Here is a 17,874-nt window from a genome sequence, read left to right as displayed (position 1 = left end):
ATGTTACATGTATTGCCAGCATTCTCCTTCCTGAAGGGCACTGTACCCGGTCACTAGTGACGTAGCCTCTGCTGTGTAGCGAGGAATGCTGAGCTACTGCCCAGACTGCGCATGTGCACTGTAATACTCTCTGCAATAGTATATGAACACTTGCGGCAAGACCGCAGATGCGCAATCTCGGGAATAGCTCAGAATTCCCTGCTAGGCAGGGAATGTTATGTCACTAGTGACGTAACATACACTGACCTGCAGAAAGGAGATTGCCAAGAATGTACACTTCATCACAGGAAGAAGAGGAGGATCCGGCCAGCTGGAGGTGAGGTAACTCAGGGGAACGCAAGAGCCAGGAGAAGATTGGCGAAGAGCAGATGCAGTAAAAAGGCTGCCTGGGGAGGAATAGGTAAGGATTGTTTTTTTTTTCTAATAATAGGACCCATTTAAGCCTTCTTATAACAGCAGAAATATTGTCATCATGGACCAACTTGAATTTACGATTATAGTGAAAAGAGTGCAGCTAGACAAACAGGTCTATAAAATCCTCCCCAGGGACCCTACGGTACAATTTCTCTCAAATTTCCATGAGATCCTGTTGGCTGCAAGGAGGCACAGTTGTTATCCCTTCAGCAGGTTACATTTATTTTTAACCCCAATCCCTCCATAAGAACTTTCTACACTCTCCCTAAATTACACAAAGATCTATAACTGTTCCTGGCAAAGTTATTGTATTGTGTAATGATAATCTGACTCAAAGAACTAGCACTTATATTGATACTATATTGACAATAGAGATAGGAAGGCCTGAAAAAAAAATGGAAAAATTGCAAAAAAAAAAAGTTTTTTTCAGTTTTTTTCCCCAAAGCCACTTTTTTCTTGAAAAACTTAAAAAATGTGTAGAATATTTTTTTTTCCAATGATAAATAATGTGCATAATAATTATGTGCATAATGAGTTTCTTGAGCATCTACTCCTTTTTTCTATTGACTAATAACTATTTTCTATTCGATGGGACCTTCTTCCTGCAGACAAGTGGCACAACCATAGGGATGGTTTTGCGTGCCTACTTAGGCTAACCTGTTCCTATGGTGGTGTGAGGTCACCACCATTTTTTTCTGAGATATTGGACATGTACCATAGACATATCCTCTTTTGAGGCTGTTATATTGATGAGATCCTCATCATTTGGGATGGGGATATAACGAATTTCCATGCCTTCATGAATAAACTCATAAGAAAAGTTTGATCTGTGGGGATCTCACCACTGAGACTCCCACCAATCCCACACAGGGGTCCCATGTCCCTCTTCTTTCTTCACTATGGGTTCCCTTCACCCACCAGCAGTAACATCAGATTGAATAGAGTGGCAGTTGCACATGCGCAGTGCTCCTCGATTCATTTCAATTGGGCTGACGGAAATACAGTACAAGCGCTTGGCGATCCCTGCAGTCCCATTACCCTTTGAGAATAGGTTGGTTTTTATGCGACTTTTATGAAAACCCGCAACCCAGCTTTCCTGAATTTTAGGAACCCACAGAAAAAAGACCCACAACTAATAAAAATATATCATAAAATATAACATTTAATGGGAAATGGGTAAAAATAATTAAAGTTAAAATGGCGAGGACACAATCATGATGACTGCTAAACTAAGGGTAAGAATATAATCATCAAACACTAGCAAACAATAACCCTTACCACAGCATGAAGGAATTCCTAACTACAAAAGTGCTACAGTTGCAACATAACATATACATGGGATAAAGCAGATGGTACAAAATACGTAAATACTAAAGATTATGGAATCACCATAGTGCATACAGACCCTCTGGATGGCAGACCCCTAAACACACATTTCCAATTACTTTCTCAAAGGAAGCACAGCTACACCACATGTCTGCAGCCCAGCAAGAAATACTTAAAGGGGTTTTCAAAGTTATTTCTTTTATATAGTTTTAGGCTCCCCATGCCCAAAACTATATAAAAGTAATGTACTCTGGACAGCACTGGACCACTGTTTCGGCAGTCCGGCGCTGCAGCATCTGACAGGTGACATCGCCCAGCCAGCAGGCCTGGTGACATCCTGTAAATCTGTCACATGGCTTTTTAATGTACAAGTCCCAAAAAAAGTCTACAGGGTGCCACCGATGACATTCTTGCTGGCCTCCCATTGGCTGCAGCATTCGTGTAGGTAAGCAACCTACCCCACCACTGCAGCTGATGTAAACAGAGACCGGAGCGGCACCAGCAGTGGCGGGGAGCAGTGTGCAGCTGGAGATGAGTTTGTGTGTTTTTTATTTTACACGCAACTCATCCCCCCATTGCCGTCAATGTCAGAAAACCCCTTTAAGATGAGAGAACCAATCTATACAGTTGAGACTATAAAGTAATTTCTCCACCCTATTGGGAGAGCCCCTCTATCTCTTTATTGTCTTTTTTTCCATTTTACTGAGTGTACAGAATACAGATCAAGCCTTGTACTTATGCAGAGATCTGTATAAGTACAGATCTCAGATGAACAGAAATAGGTTGCTTCGCTGTCCTAGGGAAAAGGAGATTTGTGCAAGATGACAAGCTCTGCAGAACAGATTGATGCATCCCCCCCATATGAGCAGCGGAGACCACACATACACCAGCGTCAGGTGACAAGGATATGGAAAGTTCTTACTCTACAGCCTTCTACAAACTACTCCTTGGCTGGAGACTTCAGCACTACAGTAATGCTGAACAGCTCCTGCTGGCACTCACTACAGAAACATGGATGAATTAATTATTTCTCTATGGGAGCTTTTCTTAAGACCTTGTCCCTGGTGGGCAGCAATGTGCCCCCTGCTTGTACACTTCTGAACAGCTCTTCCTCTCAGCAGAACAAGTCCTGGAGCCCCATTGTTACAACAGGCAGTGAATCATCAGTATGATGGTCATACTCATGGTGGCTTCAACAGCAAAAACAAAAAGAGGAAAATTAACTTTTTAATCAGTCACTTGGCATTAGCTGACCTGTGATGTGTCATTTATGACTCTCAGATTGTGTGGGAGCTATTGGAGGACAAGAGGCTGGCAGGAGACATCTCTTGCAGGATTTTTAAAGTGTTCCACGTTTTTGGACTCATTGCATTCTCTAATATAATTGCCATTGTTGCCCTGGAGAGACATCCTGTCATCCTGAACCCTTTAAGGACCCATCTGCCCACTAGATGGTTTGCAGCTTTGGTTGGTCGGCAGCTCTTCTATCTGTTCTACAAACATTTCTGTTCAGAGCTGTTTATACAGAGGAAATAAAGAATATGTCACAATGTCTTTGGGCAGCTACCCAGGCGGCACTTCCAGGTCTATCTATATATATAAAGCTGAAAGCCCTCACTGACTCACTGACTGACTGACTCACTGACTGACTGACTCACTGACTGACTGACTGACTCGCCAAAAGTTCTCCAACTTCCCGATATCGTAGAAACATGAAATTTGGCACGAGCATAGATTATCTCCAAAATAGGAAAAGTAATTGGGTCCCAACTCGATTATTCAATTCTAGCGCAAAAGAATTGTGGTCGAAATTTTACGCACATAATCTAAATCTGTCACTTCCCAATGCCTTAGAAACTTAAAATTTGGCACGAGCATTGATTATGTCATAAATAGGAAAAGCTAATGGGTCCCAACTCGATTATTCAATTCTATGCGCAAAAGAATTAGCGTCCAAATTTTACGTACGGAATCTAATTTTCTCACTTTCCAGTGTCATAGAAACAGGAAATTTGGCACGAGCATTGATTATGTCATAAATAGGGAAAATTCATAGGTCCCAACTCGATTATTCAATTCTAGCGCAAAAGAATTGGCGTCGAAATTTTACGTGCGGAAGGTAATTTTTTCACTTTCCGGTGTCATAGAAACAGGAAATTTGGCACGAGCATTGATTATGTCATAAATAGGAAAAGCTAATGGGTCCCAACTCGATTATTCAATTCTATGCGCAAAAGAATTAGCGTCCAAATTTTACGTACGGAATGTAATTTTTTCACTTTCCGGTGTCATACAAACGTGAAATTTGGCACAAGCATTGATTATGTCATAAATAGGAAACGTTAATGGGTCCCAACTCGATTATTCAATTCTAGCGGAAAGAATTGGCATCAAAATTTTACGAGCGGAATGTAATTTTTTCACTTTCCGGTGTCATACAAACGTGAAATTTGGCACAAGCATTGATTATGTCATAAATAGGAAACGCTAATGGGTCCCAACTCGATTATTCAATTCTAGCGGAAAGAATTGGCGTCAAAATTTTACGTGCGGAATGTAATTTTCTCACTTTCCGGTGTCATAGAAACAGGAAATTTGGCACAAGCATTGATTATGTCATAAATAGGAAAAGCTAATGGGTCCCAACTCGATTATTCAATTCTAAGCGCAAAAGAATTAGTGTCCAAATTTTACGTATGTAATCTAAATCTCTCACTTCCTGATGTCATTTTATATAAAGGAAACGTCGCATGGTTACCTCCACGTGGTGTTTCCTGGGTAACGCAGAGAACTATGCAAAATGGTGAACGTATGTTTTTCCTCAGTATCTCTAAAGTAACCACGACTTCATAAGCTTTTCCGTGTGAACACCAGATAAATACCAGTACCATATTAACTCGGGCGAAGCCGGGTATATCAGCTAGTATCCTATACAGCTCTGTGACGTTTTGCTTCTTGCCCTTTTGTATCTTGATTGTGGCATATATTCACATACTCTGGCTCATCTAGAGAAAGGGTACAATTCCCAGAGCACCAAAACACCACATTGAAGAATTAAAGCTTCAGGTGACCAAGATACCATTGGAACTGATTGCTACCAATAGTTGTATCCCAAGAACTAAAAATGATGCTAGTAATCCTCATCGTATTCATTGTGTGTGGAGTGCACTATTTCATTGTAGAGGTGAAAGTAGCAATTGGCACCATCACTAGCCTGGACGAAGAGGTCATGGCTTTGTTGGGTATTTTTGTAATGACCAATAGTGCAGTGAATCCTTATGTCTATGGCTGCCTGTCCACGTCTGTGATGGAATATTGCTAGCGATATTTTGCCATAGGGGAGGAGGGGGGAGCACTGGCAGGTCTCCGCGATGAGCTTATATAATAGATAGGCTCACTGAGGAGAATTGCGGCAAATCGCAGCATGCCATGATTTTAACCCCACGAGCAGAGATTCGCAATGATTCTCCGCTTGTGGATGCCGGGCTGCACTTTCCATAGTTAGCCTATGGAAAGCTTTTCATAGCGTGATCCACAGGCGATTTATCGCAAGCGGATCATCGCCCCTGGACAGGTAGCCTAGCTCTTCCCTAAAACCAACAATGTTTTCATCTGGAAACTCGAGAAGGTATGCTTTTTCTGCTGTCACCAAGAGCACAAAGAGATCACCTTCTCAAAGAGCTTTCCCCATCCTGCACTCTGACATCAAAAAGAGGCATCCAGTAGCACCAGCTCTGAAGTGGAGGCATCTTCTGTCCTACAACGATCAATCTCTTTCCTGCATTCTGGAACTCTCTTAGATAAATGAATCAGTTGTATGTGATGTATTGCAGGACCGGACATTAAGAGCCATTCATCAATATGTAAGTCCCATATAGACAGAATAAAGGGTTGTTGAAAAAAGGATAAAATATTGGGTAGTGTTCACCTATTTTATCCTTTTTTCTGCAAATATTGTGAAGTTTTGAATGCCTTCACGTGGTCGTGCACGCCTCCCGCCCATTTACCTTCTGTCCCTCCTACTGGAGCATATAAATGATATCCTACCCTCCCTGTTTTTACCTCTTCCCAAAAGAGGAGCATTCTGTGAGGTAGGTACTCAACTTTCTCAGGTTGAGATTTACCACCTGGTATTAGCGTTAGGACCCATCTGAGAGCTTGGTCACCTGGACGTTGGTAGATGGGCCAATGTCATTTGATCAAATCATATACCAAGAACCTTGCATTATTTAATGTGGTTAGAGTATAGATATAGGTATGTATACCTCTGATAGTAAATGTATTATGAGTGCTGTTGCCGTCTTTTGGCTCTGCTTCTAGAATACAGGTTGCTGTCAGTGTAGTGATCCATCATTTTCTAAGAATTAGCCCATAGTTTTTTGTAAATGGGGACAAAAGTACATAACTATTGCTTAAACCTACAGTAGGCTTACATGAATTACAAATGGAGATTCAACAGGGTACTTATTGCTTTATTTTGGAAACATGGAATACTTGTTAATCCTTATTGCTCTTGTGTTTGTGCATGATGTAGTCTATGTATAAGCCCTTAGGCTGCATTCCCATGAACGTATATCGGCTCGGTTTTCATGCCGAGCCGATATACGTTGTCCTCATCTGCAGGAGGGGGAGAGGATGGAAGAGCCAGGAGCAGGAACTGAGCTCCCGCCCCCTCTCTGCCTCTTCTCCGCCCCTCTGCACTATTTGCAATAGGGAGAGGCATAACGGGGCGGGGCTAATTCTCGTAACTTAGCCCCACCCCCGTCCCGCCTCCTTTCATTGCAAATAGTGCAAAGGGGCGGAGGGGAGGCAGAGAGGGGGCGGGAGCTCAGTTCCTGCTCTTGGCTCTTCCATCCTCCCCCCCCCCCCCTGCACATGAGGACGACGTATATCGGCTCGGCGTGAAAACCGAGCCGATATACGTTCGTGGAAATGCAGCCCAAGGCAGAGTTCTATGTTTATTATTCACTAGTGTGGCATGTTACAGGTGTAGCAAACTTCAAATTGACACTTTAATTGTTATTAACTTTTCAAACAACTTGTGATTAACATGATAGCCAGTGTGATTACTAGCAAAGAGGTATGTACGTTATTTACCTAGGCTAAACTTTTGTGCTGAAAAATACGCTGATTCCAGAATATACCATGTTCCCTCTCACCTCTGAAGTCTTTATGCTCTCTGTGCCTACCTCACCAGGTGGCTTCTAGTGATCAGCGGTGCTGCGCTCACTAGAGCTTGCCCGGTGCCCGATATATCGGAAGTAAAATCATACCTTGTCATAAGCCACACTCCTAGCCATGCTCCTCACCACACCCCCTATTTGGTTCGGGTGCACCGCTGTAAAGAAAAATTTCACAGGGACTCCCCAAGGCTGAAAAGGTTGGGATACACAGCCTTATGGGGATCAAGATGCTTTCCAGAACAACATGTGCAAAATGCCAAGCATACAGTACAGCAGAGGTGTGAAGATTTGCTAATTAAATCATAGATTCTCAAAAGAATGGTGTTATGAACTTAATTTCAATGACTGTTCCGGAACTAAGTACTGCAAAAGCTGTTTATCGCGCAAAAAAAAAAAAAAATGGAACAAAAGGTCGTATGTACCACAAACTTTCACACAGCTCCATTTATAGAAATATGTAAAAATATGAATTTCAGAATATGACAACACAAAGCATTTTGCGTTTTTTCACTGCATTTTTATTTTGTAAAAAATTGTTAAAACATAAAAACTTTGAATATGATATTTTCATATTTATACTGATAGATGGATTTACCATGCCATTTTTTGTTAGAGTCAATATTAGGAGAGGACAGACGAAGCAAGGTTAGTGTGAATTAGCAGACTTTAAGAGTGTGTCCATGACATTGCTGCAACTCTATTGTATCTGTAACATGGTCAGCAATAAAAATGTCTTCTTAGTAAACGCAAAAGAATGAAGGGTCTGCAGTGCAAATAGTAGGCTCCTGTGGTGCAAATATAATTGACTATTAGTAGCCCTCCATCTTGTATTCAGACAGCCATGAATGTTCACTGTATAAATTATAGGGATTGTATAACTTGCTGGAGACCATGTTAATATCTACAGATAGTGTCACCATTGTCCTATAATTCTACCACCATTGTCTATAGAGTCTTGTGATCTATTCGTCTAATTTAATCATGCAAATCTACCATCATTGTCTTAAAGGGGTTGTCCCGAGAAAGCAAGTGGGGGTAAGCACTTCTGTATGGCCATATTAATGCACTTTGTAATATACATCGTGCATTAAATATGAGCCATACAGAAGTTATTCACTTACCTGCTCCGTTGCTGGCGTCCCCGTCTCCATGGTGCCGTCTAATTTCAGCGTCTAATCTCCCGATTAGACGCGCTTGCGCAGAAGGGTCTTCTCCCTTCTCTTGGGTCTCGGCACGAGCGGCGTTCTGGCCCCGCCCCCTTCTACGCGTCATCGCGTAGCTCCGCCCCGTCACGTGTGCCGATTCCAGCCAATCAGGAGGCTGGAATCGGCAATGGACCGCACAGAGCCCACGGTGCACCATGGGAGAAGACCCGCGGTGCATCGTGGGTGAAGATCCCGGCGGCCATCTTGGTAAGGTAAGTAAGAAGTCGCCGCAGAGCGGGGATTCGGGTAAGTACTAAACTTTTTTTTTTTTTAACCCATCCCTTGTGTTTGTCTCGCGCCGAACGGGGGGCCTATTGAAAAAAAAAAAAAGCCGTTTCGGCGCGGGACAACCCCTTTAAGACTGAACTAGAGTCTTATGTATATTTGAAGTTTAGTGCTGTTATTGTTTTAAGAATCAGTTTTCTTTGTCTGATCTTATTAATGGTCACTTCGGATTGTGACTATTTCAAACACAACTCCATACATTGATATTTGCAATACAAATATTCAAGCAATAGATCATACTAGTATAACGGACAGGAGGATGAGTTTGGGGAGTTAGAAGCATTTTGGACCTGTGATGGGGAACGTCCTCTCACAGTGTGGTTCCCAAGAAGCCCCCTGTTCATGACGTTTCGCTGTTACTTCTCAAGCTGATGCACAAAGCAGATAAGTATACTTAAGGCTCTTAGTGATGTAAGTATTGATGTAACCATTGTTTAAGAATTGTTTATGCACTATCACCTATTTTTGTGTAACGGTTTTATTTTTATCATTTATTCATTTGTATTAATAAATTGTGTTGTACCAACCCACTTGTCCTTCTTTAAAGCCATATCCGAAATCGTTGTTTTCCAGTTGGCAAAACTGCTCCATATCAGTCCTGTATATAAGATCCTAACAGCACTGTAAAGGTTTTGTAGGAGATATTGTACACTTTAATTTTGGTTTTGCATAACTTAGGGTGCCCTCACACTGGCAATGAAAGCACACGATCTCCCAGCACTGCAAGAAATCGCAGGATTATGAAGTCAAAGGCTTCCAATGGTTCCATTCAGATGTGTGATGTTTTAACTCTTGTAATGCAGAGTGAAAACAAAATCGCAGCATGTCCTTTTTTGCAGCAGCAGCAGCGCCAGCCCTATTGAAATCAATGGAACACGAGCGCTGAAGGAATCCCCAGCTGCAGCTGTCGCAGCTGCAGCAGTGGATCCTGATGTTCTCCCACTATTTTCAATGAGGCTGGCAGCAGCAGCGCCGACCCAATTGAAATAAGTGGGAGATCATCACAATCCTCTAGCACTGCTGTGATAACAGTGGCAGGGGACTCCCTGAGGTGAGGATTTTCAGGGGGGCTTGAAATATAAGCCCTACCTCGAAAATAATCCCTAACTGTAGAAAAAAATTAAAATAATACATCACATTAGAAGTGCTATCATCTCCGACGCATCTTCTAGCAGGTCCCCAACACTCTTCCTAAACTTCTCTTCTGGCTGGGAGATTAAAAAATCCCTGCCTCCTGAAAGCACTGCCACTGATTGGCTGAGCACTGTGACCAATCAGAGGCAGCACTCAGCTGAATGGCTCAGCACTGCCTCTGATTGGTCACAGCGCTCAGCCAATATATGTATATTTATTTTTCTACAGTTGGGGATTATTTTCAAGGTAGGGCTTATACTTCACAGCAGTGGCAGAGGATCGCGATCATCTCCCATTGGTTTCAATGGGGCCGCTGCTGCTGCTGCCGGCCCCATTGAGAACAATGGGATAATATCAGTATCAACTGCTACAGCTGTGACAGCTGCAGCAGGGGATTCCTTCAGCGACAGTGTCCCATTGATTTCAGTGGTGCTGTGACAGCCAGGGCAGTTTCCCTGCGAAAACGCCTCGCATCCAGGGCTTTTTAGAAGGATTGCAAGAGCGATATTGAGGCATGAATCACAGGAGCCCTTAGGGTGGTTTGACATCTGCATTGGAACCTCTGGTTGGAGGTTCCATCATAGATCCAGCTGAAAATACAGGAAGAAAAAGTGCTGCATGCAGTGCTATTTCTTTCATCTAAAAGCTAGGCAGCCGTGCGGAAACTGAACACACCACATTATAGTCAATGGGATCCGTTCAGCTCTGTTTGGTTCCATCCTGAGACAGTTCAGCAATGGGGATTTCCTTTCCTGCTCCCCGAACAGAGCAGCAAAGCGGAACCCCAGGTGCAGCTTTGGAATCTCTAGTTAAAATTTGACTTTAGAAAATTGTGTTGCATATGAAAAGAATAAACATTGCTTCAACATTATCAGAGCAGATTTCTGTCAAGTTTTACTTTAAAAATTGAGTTCAAATTGTGCAAAGAGAATATTCTGGTTTATTTATCTAATAAATACATATTGGATCTAGTGTTTTAATGTATTAAAGCATAGTCATTATTACTCAACGCCCCTTTCTCTTTGCATGAAATATTTTATGTGACGTGTAACCTGTAGTTTTGGGTATATCACTACTCTCATTCTTTAACCACCTGTCGATTGCCATCTCATAGGCCTTGGGCCTTTGGCTCCAATCCAAATGCCATCTAAGGTTAGAAATGACATTTGTGTAATTAGTCCCCTCACTTTCCTTCCAGCTGGTAAATGACTGCTTATTGTATTGGTGCACCGCAGCAGAGACCTCCTTATAGTTTACAATAGAGCGAAGCTTCTTTTCCATAGAGCGCACAACTTCAGGAAACTGTGCTGCAACATTGTTCAGCTCTTCTGGGTCCTTTAATAAATCTAAAATGTATAATAAAGGAAGTGTATTAAAAATGTGTTTTTATACCAAATACTTCCCAATCTGATGAAATTATAATAGATTATAATCTGTTTATTTATCAGTTTCCCTTCAATTTAATACAGAAATTTTCAAGACACTAAAACAAATCTTTTTGAAATATTAAAGTCAGTCTCCAGCCAAAAGCTAAACATTATCTTCTGAGTTTACTGTTGAGTAGTTGTGTGTATACCACTCCCTATAATCCAGTTTTAGGTGCCAGAGGAAGACGTACTGAGGTCCCAAACAATATTTTGAAAAATTCAATGGAACTCAGTGTTACTGCAAATTATGTCAAAATTTATTGTAATGTCATTAATACACAAGGTAAAAAGTTCATACCCTTAAAACACTCTTCCAGTTAGTTGCATTTGTGATTATTCCATTAAGAATATCAAAATGAGTATATTGGACATTTGGAGGTTTGAAGAACATGTGCCACCTGAATCCAGTGTGTTGTATAAAGTGTTTTTTCTCATTAGCCAACCGGGGTCACTATTACTACTGAGGCTACTAACCGTAATCACTATTTCAACTGGGGCCACAAACCGGGGTCACTATTACAACTAAGGCCTCTACCTGGGGTTACTATTACTACTAGGGGCACTTATCATAGAATGGTAGAGTTGGAAGGGACCTCCAGGGTCATTGAGTCCAACCCCCTGTTCAATACAGGATTCACTAAATAATCCCAGACAAATGTCTGTCCAGGCTCTGTTTGAAGACTTCCATTGAAGTCAGGTGGAAATATATATAAGTATCGGTTTGCATTTTGGCCAAACCACTTAAGCACATAAGCCCATGTCAAGGATCCTCGTTTTGCGAGTCCCCACATTAACAAGACCACTATAACACAGGAAAGGAGGACCCTGCCTAAAAACAGGGCAATCACCCCAACAGGCACCGCCCCATGCTGGAACCTAGGATTCAACTGTCTCGCCCTAGATGGTAATAAGCAGAAGCACTAGACAAGGGAAATACAACATAATACACACTGAACAGGACAGTGTCAGGACAGTGTCCGGGATATGGGGTTCCCTGAGATATCCCGCAACCCCTGTCCCTGCCTACTTGCCCCCCTGGGCTAACCCCCAGGGCGACAACTGGGCGACGGTCCCTACCCTCACTAGGGAAGCGGGACACGGGAGACAAACAGACACTGAGACAAGCAACGGTAGAATGGTCAGACAATCCGGGTAGGCAACAAGAGGGTACGCAGTACGGAGGGGTCAGGCAAAAACGTAGTCAAGTCCAAAAGCAGGTGTCAGAAAAGCCGAGGTCACAAGAGCAGTCAGGATAAACGCGGGTGCAGCTGGAGAACCAAACTAACACTGGCAAGGCCTGAGAGGAAAACACACCTATTTAAATGCTGTCAGCGCTCCCGCCCCAGAAGCTGATTGGGGCGGGGAGCCTGACAGCAGCAGGGCTAATCAGGGCGGTGCTGGGGGCACGCCCCCAGTCTCACTGCACAGACAGTTACTAGGGAAGCCAGCCTGGTAGTCAAGCGACTAGAAGCACCAGCTGCCTCCCTAGCAACCCGGCGGCGACCAGTATTACAGCGGCCCGGGGAGATCACAAGAACCGGGGTACCTCTGCGCCGCGCTCCTGTACCCCGGGTGGCCGGACCGGTGGTGCGGGCACGGAGGCCCCGAGAGTTGCCGGTTCTGACAGTACCCCCCCTTCTACGGGGGTACACCGGACCCCCATGGCCAGGTGCGGGCTTAAGCGGGAAAGCCCTGTGGAATGCCTGGACTAGGCGTGGCGCATGAACGTCCCTGGCAGGGACCCACGTCCTATCCTCAGGGCCAAATCCTCTCCAGTGGACCAGGTACTGCAGCCCACCTCTAACCCGTCGGGCATCCACAAGCCTTTCTACTTCATACTCCAGTTCCCCCTGTACCAGAGAGGGAGGAGGTGGGTTCTGGGTGGGGAGAACTGGAGTCACATACTTCTTAAGCAAGTTCTTGTGAAAAACCTTGTGGACCTTCCAGGGGTCAGGAAGTGCCAACTTATATGACACCGGGTTGATAACCTGAGAAACCGTAAATGGGCCAATGAACCGAGGAGCAAGTTTCAGGGAGGGAACCTTAAGTCTCAGGTTCTTAGATGATAATAAAACCTGCTCCCCGACCACAAAAGGTGCAGAGATAGTACGTCTTTTATTTGCGTATTTACGCAGTTTCTCTTGGGAACCCTGAAGGTTCTTACGAACCTGGGCCCAAACTGTGCACAGTTCTTCGGCGGATATGTCGGCGGCCGGATTGTTCGAGACCAAAGGAGTAGAAAGCGAGAACCGGGGATGGAACCCATAGTTACAAAAAAAAGGTGACAGTTGGGTCGACGAGTTACCATGGTTGTTAATAGCAAATTCGGCGAGAGGTAAGTAGTTGGCCCACTGATGCTGGTTATCAGAGACAAACAGTCGCAGATACTGGATAAGTTCTTGGTTCATCCGTTCCGTTTGTCCGTTACTCTCGGGATGGAAAGCGGAGGAAAAGGACAAATTAACGTTTAGATTTTTACAGAAGGCTCGCCAGAAGCGAGCGACGAACTGAACCCCTCTATCAGACACAATATCCTCGGGGATCCCATGTAACCGAACAATCTCCTTGATGAACATCTCAGACAAAAGTTTGGCGTTAGGCAACTTGCCAAGTGGAACAAAATGAGACATTTTGGAGAAACGGTCAACTATTACCCAAATGACCGTATTCCCCAGCGAGGATGGCAGATCAGTAATAAAATCCATGGACAAATGGGACCATGGCCTGGACGGAATGGGCAAGGGCAGAAGAGGCCCCTCAGGACGTCTCCTGAGGTTCTTCCCCCTAGCGCAAACCGGGCACGCGGACACAAATACCCGTACATCCTTGGCCATGTGCGGCCACCAATAGAGTCTGGCCGCTAACTCCAGAGTACCCCTGATACCGGGGTGTCCAGCTAGGACTGAAGCATGTGTCTCCTCTAACACTTTCAATCTCAGTGACAACGGGACAAATAATTTGCCTTCCGGAAGGGCTTCAGGAGCAGATTGTTGAGCGGCGTGAATGAGAGGTGAAAGGTCGGAGGAGACAGCAGCGAGGACCACCCCAGGGGAGAGAATGCTCTCAGGCTCCGGCTCGGAAGGTTCCGGAGAACCAAAACTCCTAGACAGGGCATCAGCCTTGACATTCTTAGAACCGGGTCTATAGGTAACAACAAAATTGAACCGAGAGAAAAACAAGGCCCAGCGGGCTTGCCGAGCATTTAACCTCTTAGCGGAATCTAGATAAGTGAGGTTTTTATGGTCAGTGAGTACAGTAATCTGGTGATGGGCTCCTTCCAAAAAATGCCTCCACTCTTCGAAAGCCCACTTAATCGCCAGCAATTCCCGGTTGCCTATATCATAGTTCCGTTCGGTGGACGAAAACTTCCTAGAAAAATAGGCACACGGTCTAAGGTTGGTGAGAGTGGAGGGACCTTGGGACAGTACCGCTCCCACACCAAACTCAGAGGCATCTACCTCCACCACAAAAGGACTGGACAGATCCGGTTGTACTAGGACAGGTGCAGACGAGAACGCCGCCTTTAGGGTATTGAAGGCCCTCAGAGCCTCAGAAGACCAGGTCCTCACATCTGCCCCCTTTCTGGTGAGGTCCGTTAGAGGTTTAGCCACCACGGAGAAGTCTTTAATGAATTTGCGATAGTAGTTGGCGAAGCCGAGGAAGCGTTGAAGGGCTTTCAACGACCCTGGCTGGGCCCACTCCGTGATGGCCTTCACCTTTTCAGGATCCATCTGGAAGTCGCATGGCGTGATGATATACCCCAAAAATGATATCTTTTGTACCCCGAAAACACATTTCTCGAGTTTAGCAAACAGCTTGTTATGTCTGAGTCGAGCTAGCACAGTCTGAACGTGAGTATGGTGACTCGGCAAGTCGGAGGAAAAAATCAAAATGTCGTCTAGATATACAACCACGAACACCCCCATGATATCCTGAAACACTGAGTTCATGTACCCCTGAAAAATGGCGGGGGCGTTACACAATCCAAAAGGCATAACTAGGTATTCAAAATGCCCGAGGGGCGTATTGAAGGCGGTTTTCCACTCATCCCCCTCCCGAATGCGGATGAGGTTGTATGCTCCCCTGAGATCAAGTTTAGAAAACCATCGGGCACCAGCGACCTGGTTGAGGAGGTCAGGAATGAGTGGAAGAGCATACTGGTTTCGGACTGTGATTTTATTTAGCTCTCTATAGTCAATACAGGGCCGGAGACCCCCATCCTTCTTCTCAACGAAGAAAAACCCGGCACCCACCGGGGATTCTGAGGGCCGGATGTGCCCCTTGGCCAGGCTGTCCTGGATGTAGTCCCTCATGGATTCTCTCTCTGGAACCGTAACGTTATAAATGCGGCCCTTGGGAAGTTTGGCCCCAGGAATCAAGTCTATTTTACAGTCCCATTCCCTATGAGGGGGCAGAGCTTCAGATAATTGTTTGGAGAACACGTCAGAAAACTCGGAGAGGTATTCTGGTAGGGGGCTCCCCTCGCAGGTGGAGATTCCCACCTTCACCGCACAAAGGTGATTGGCACAGCGGGGACCCCACTTTACCAGTTCCAACGTGTCCCAATTTACTACCGGGTTGTGCTCCCGGAGCCAGGGGAGGCCTAGGACGACGTCCACAGACAAATCTCTCATCACTAGAAAGGTGCAGGTTTCCACGTGTAAGGCTCCTATAGTAAACCTTACTTCAGGGGTCACCAGATTAACCACCCCTGCTTGCAAAGGAGTGGAGTCCACTCCTGAAACCAGAATCGGAGTTTCTAAACGTAACAAAACCCCGGACAGTTGAGCAACGAAATTAAAGTTAACGAAATTAGCCGCAGCCCCCGAATCAACAAAGGCTTGCCCAGTACGGTGGAAAGCATGAAATTCTAGGGTGCAAGGCACTAACATTTTGGACAACACAGGGAGTACCTTGGCTCCTAGACAGTCCCCCCGACAACTGCCTAGGAGCGGGAGTTCTTCCTGCCGTGGCTTCTTAGCGCAGGTAGCAATGCGGTGACCCGGCTCCCCACAGTAGAAGCAGAGGTTCTTCTTCAGGCGGTGTTCCCGTCGTTGCTCGGGGTTCACGGCTCCCAGCTCTATGGCCTCGGTGGTGGGAGGGTAAAAGGTCGGGTCAGTCGAAGAAGTAGACGTGGGGAGTGGGGTGGTCCGAGCGGCGTGTCTGGCCCTCAAACGTCGGTCGGCTCGAATAGCCAGCGACATGGCTTGCTCCAGGGTTCTAGGCTCTGGGTGGGCCACAAGTAGGTCCTTGAGACCCTCAGACAGACCGGTCAAAAATAAGTCTTTTAGGGCGGCATCGTTCCACCGGGATTCTGTACAATGTTGACGGAATTGGGAACAGTAGTCCTCCGCCATCTTACAACCCTGGCGCAGGGCCAGAAGTTTGGAGACTGCGTAGCCCGCCCGGTCGGGTTCGTCATAAATTTGACCCAGGGCGGAAAAAAAGGCGTCAAGGGATAGTCGGGCTGGAGAGCCAGCTGGTAGCGAGAAAGCCCAATTTTGGGGCTCTCCCCTCAGGCGGGTAATTACGATTCCCACTTTCTGGTATTCAGTACCAGAGGAGTGGGGGCGGAGATCAAAGTAGAGCTTGCAGCTCTCTCTAAATGCAAAAAACTGATCTCTCTCTCCGGAGAAGCAATCCGGAAGCGTGGCTCGAGGTTCTGACATCGTTCCTGGAGCGGACGAGGGCTGCATGGGACCTGCAGCTGCCACTTGTTCCCGTGGCTGCAAGCGGGCTGTTAGGTCCTGGGCAAGGGTCGTAAGGACCTGGACCTGGTTCGCTACAGCCGCCACGGCCTCCATCGAGGGGCTCAAAGTTGCCGGGCGGATGCAAGGGTCTGACCTTAGTTCGGCCAGTGTTACTGTCAGGACAGTGTCCGGGATATGGGGTTCCCTGAGATATCCCGCAACCCCTGTCCCTGCCTACTTGCCCCCCTGGGCTAACCCCCAGGGCGACAACTGGGCGACGGTCCCTACCCTCACTAGGGAAGCGGGACACGGGAGACAAACAGACACTGAGACAAGCAACGGTAGAATGGTCAGACAATCCGGGTAGGCAACAAGAGGGTACGCAGTACGGAGGGGTCAGGCAAAAACGTAGTCAAGTCCAAAAGCAGGTGTCAGAAAAGCCGAGGTCACAAGAGCAGTCAGGATAAACGCGGGTGCAGCTGGAGAACCAAACTAACACTGGCAAGGCCTGAGAGGAAAACACACCTATTTAAATGCTGTCAGCGCTCCCGCCCCAGAAGCTGATTGGGGCGGGGAGCCTGACAGCAGCAGGGCTAATCAGGGCGGTGCTGGGGGCACGCCCCCAGTCTCACTGCACAGACAGTTACTAGGGAAGCCAGCCTGGTAGTCAAGCGACTAGAAGCACCAGCTGCCTCCCTAGCAACCCGGCGGCGACCAGTATTACAGCGGCCCGGGGAGATCACAAGAACCGGGGTACCTCTGCGCCGCGCTCCTGTACCCCGGGTGGCCGGACCGGTGGTGCGGGCACGGAGGCCCCGAGAGTTGCCGGTTCTGACAGACAGTTCATATCAAGTGAAGTGAACACCTACAGACATACACAGAACACCACACAGTACAAGACATTGTTCACACCAAGTGTAGTCCACACCTTTAGACATACATTGAACAGGACCTGGTTTATACCAAGTGTAGTCCACACCTTAAGACATATACTGAACATGACCTTGTTTATGCCAAGTGTAGTACACACCTTCAGACATAGACTGAACAAGTCATAGTTTACATATAGTGCAGTCCACACCTTCAGAGATAGACCGAACAAGTCATAGTTCCCACCAAATGCAGTCCACACCTTCAGAACTGCACTGAACAGAACCTTGTTCACACTTAATGTGGTCCACGCCTTCAGACATGCACTGAACAGAACCTT

At 46.0% G+C, this 17,874-nt stretch overlaps 2 protein-coding genes across 2 annotated transcripts in view; one reads left to right on the top strand and one right to left on the bottom strand.

Moving 5' to 3' along the window:
• Window positions 1-269: 269 nt before the first annotated feature.
• On the top strand, window positions 270-5,617 carry GPR150 (G protein-coupled receptor 150). Its single transcript, XM_066604896.1, is given in 7 exon segments — window positions 270-316; window positions 2,862-3,190; window positions 3,193-3,281; window positions 3,283-3,329; window positions 4,665-4,856; window positions 4,858-5,044; window positions 5,324-5,617. Coding segments are annotated over 7 exon segments (1,116 nt in total). The 3' UTR covers window positions 5,549-5,617.
• A 4,125-nt stretch (window positions 5,618-9,742) lies between these two features.
• ARSK (arylsulfatase family member K) overlaps window positions 9,743-17,874 on the bottom strand; it is a 34,941-nt gene continuing 26,809 nt past the window's right edge. Inside the window, exon 8 of the mRNA XM_066603005.1 lies at window positions 9,743-10,893. Coding sequence (XP_066459102.1) covers window positions 10,553-10,893 — 341 coding nt within the window. The 3' untranslated portion in view covers window positions 9,743-10,552. The remainder of the gene's footprint in view (window positions 10,894-17,874) is intronic.

The sequence above is a fragment of the Eleutherodactylus coqui genome, chromosome 5, assembly GCF_035609145.1.
Source record: "Eleutherodactylus coqui strain aEleCoq1 chromosome 5, aEleCoq1.hap1, whole genome shotgun sequence".
Taxonomy (NCBI): Eukaryota; Metazoa; Chordata; class Amphibia; order Anura; family Eleutherodactylidae; genus Eleutherodactylus; species Eleutherodactylus coqui.
This window is presented reverse-complemented; position numbering and strand designations above follow the sequence as displayed.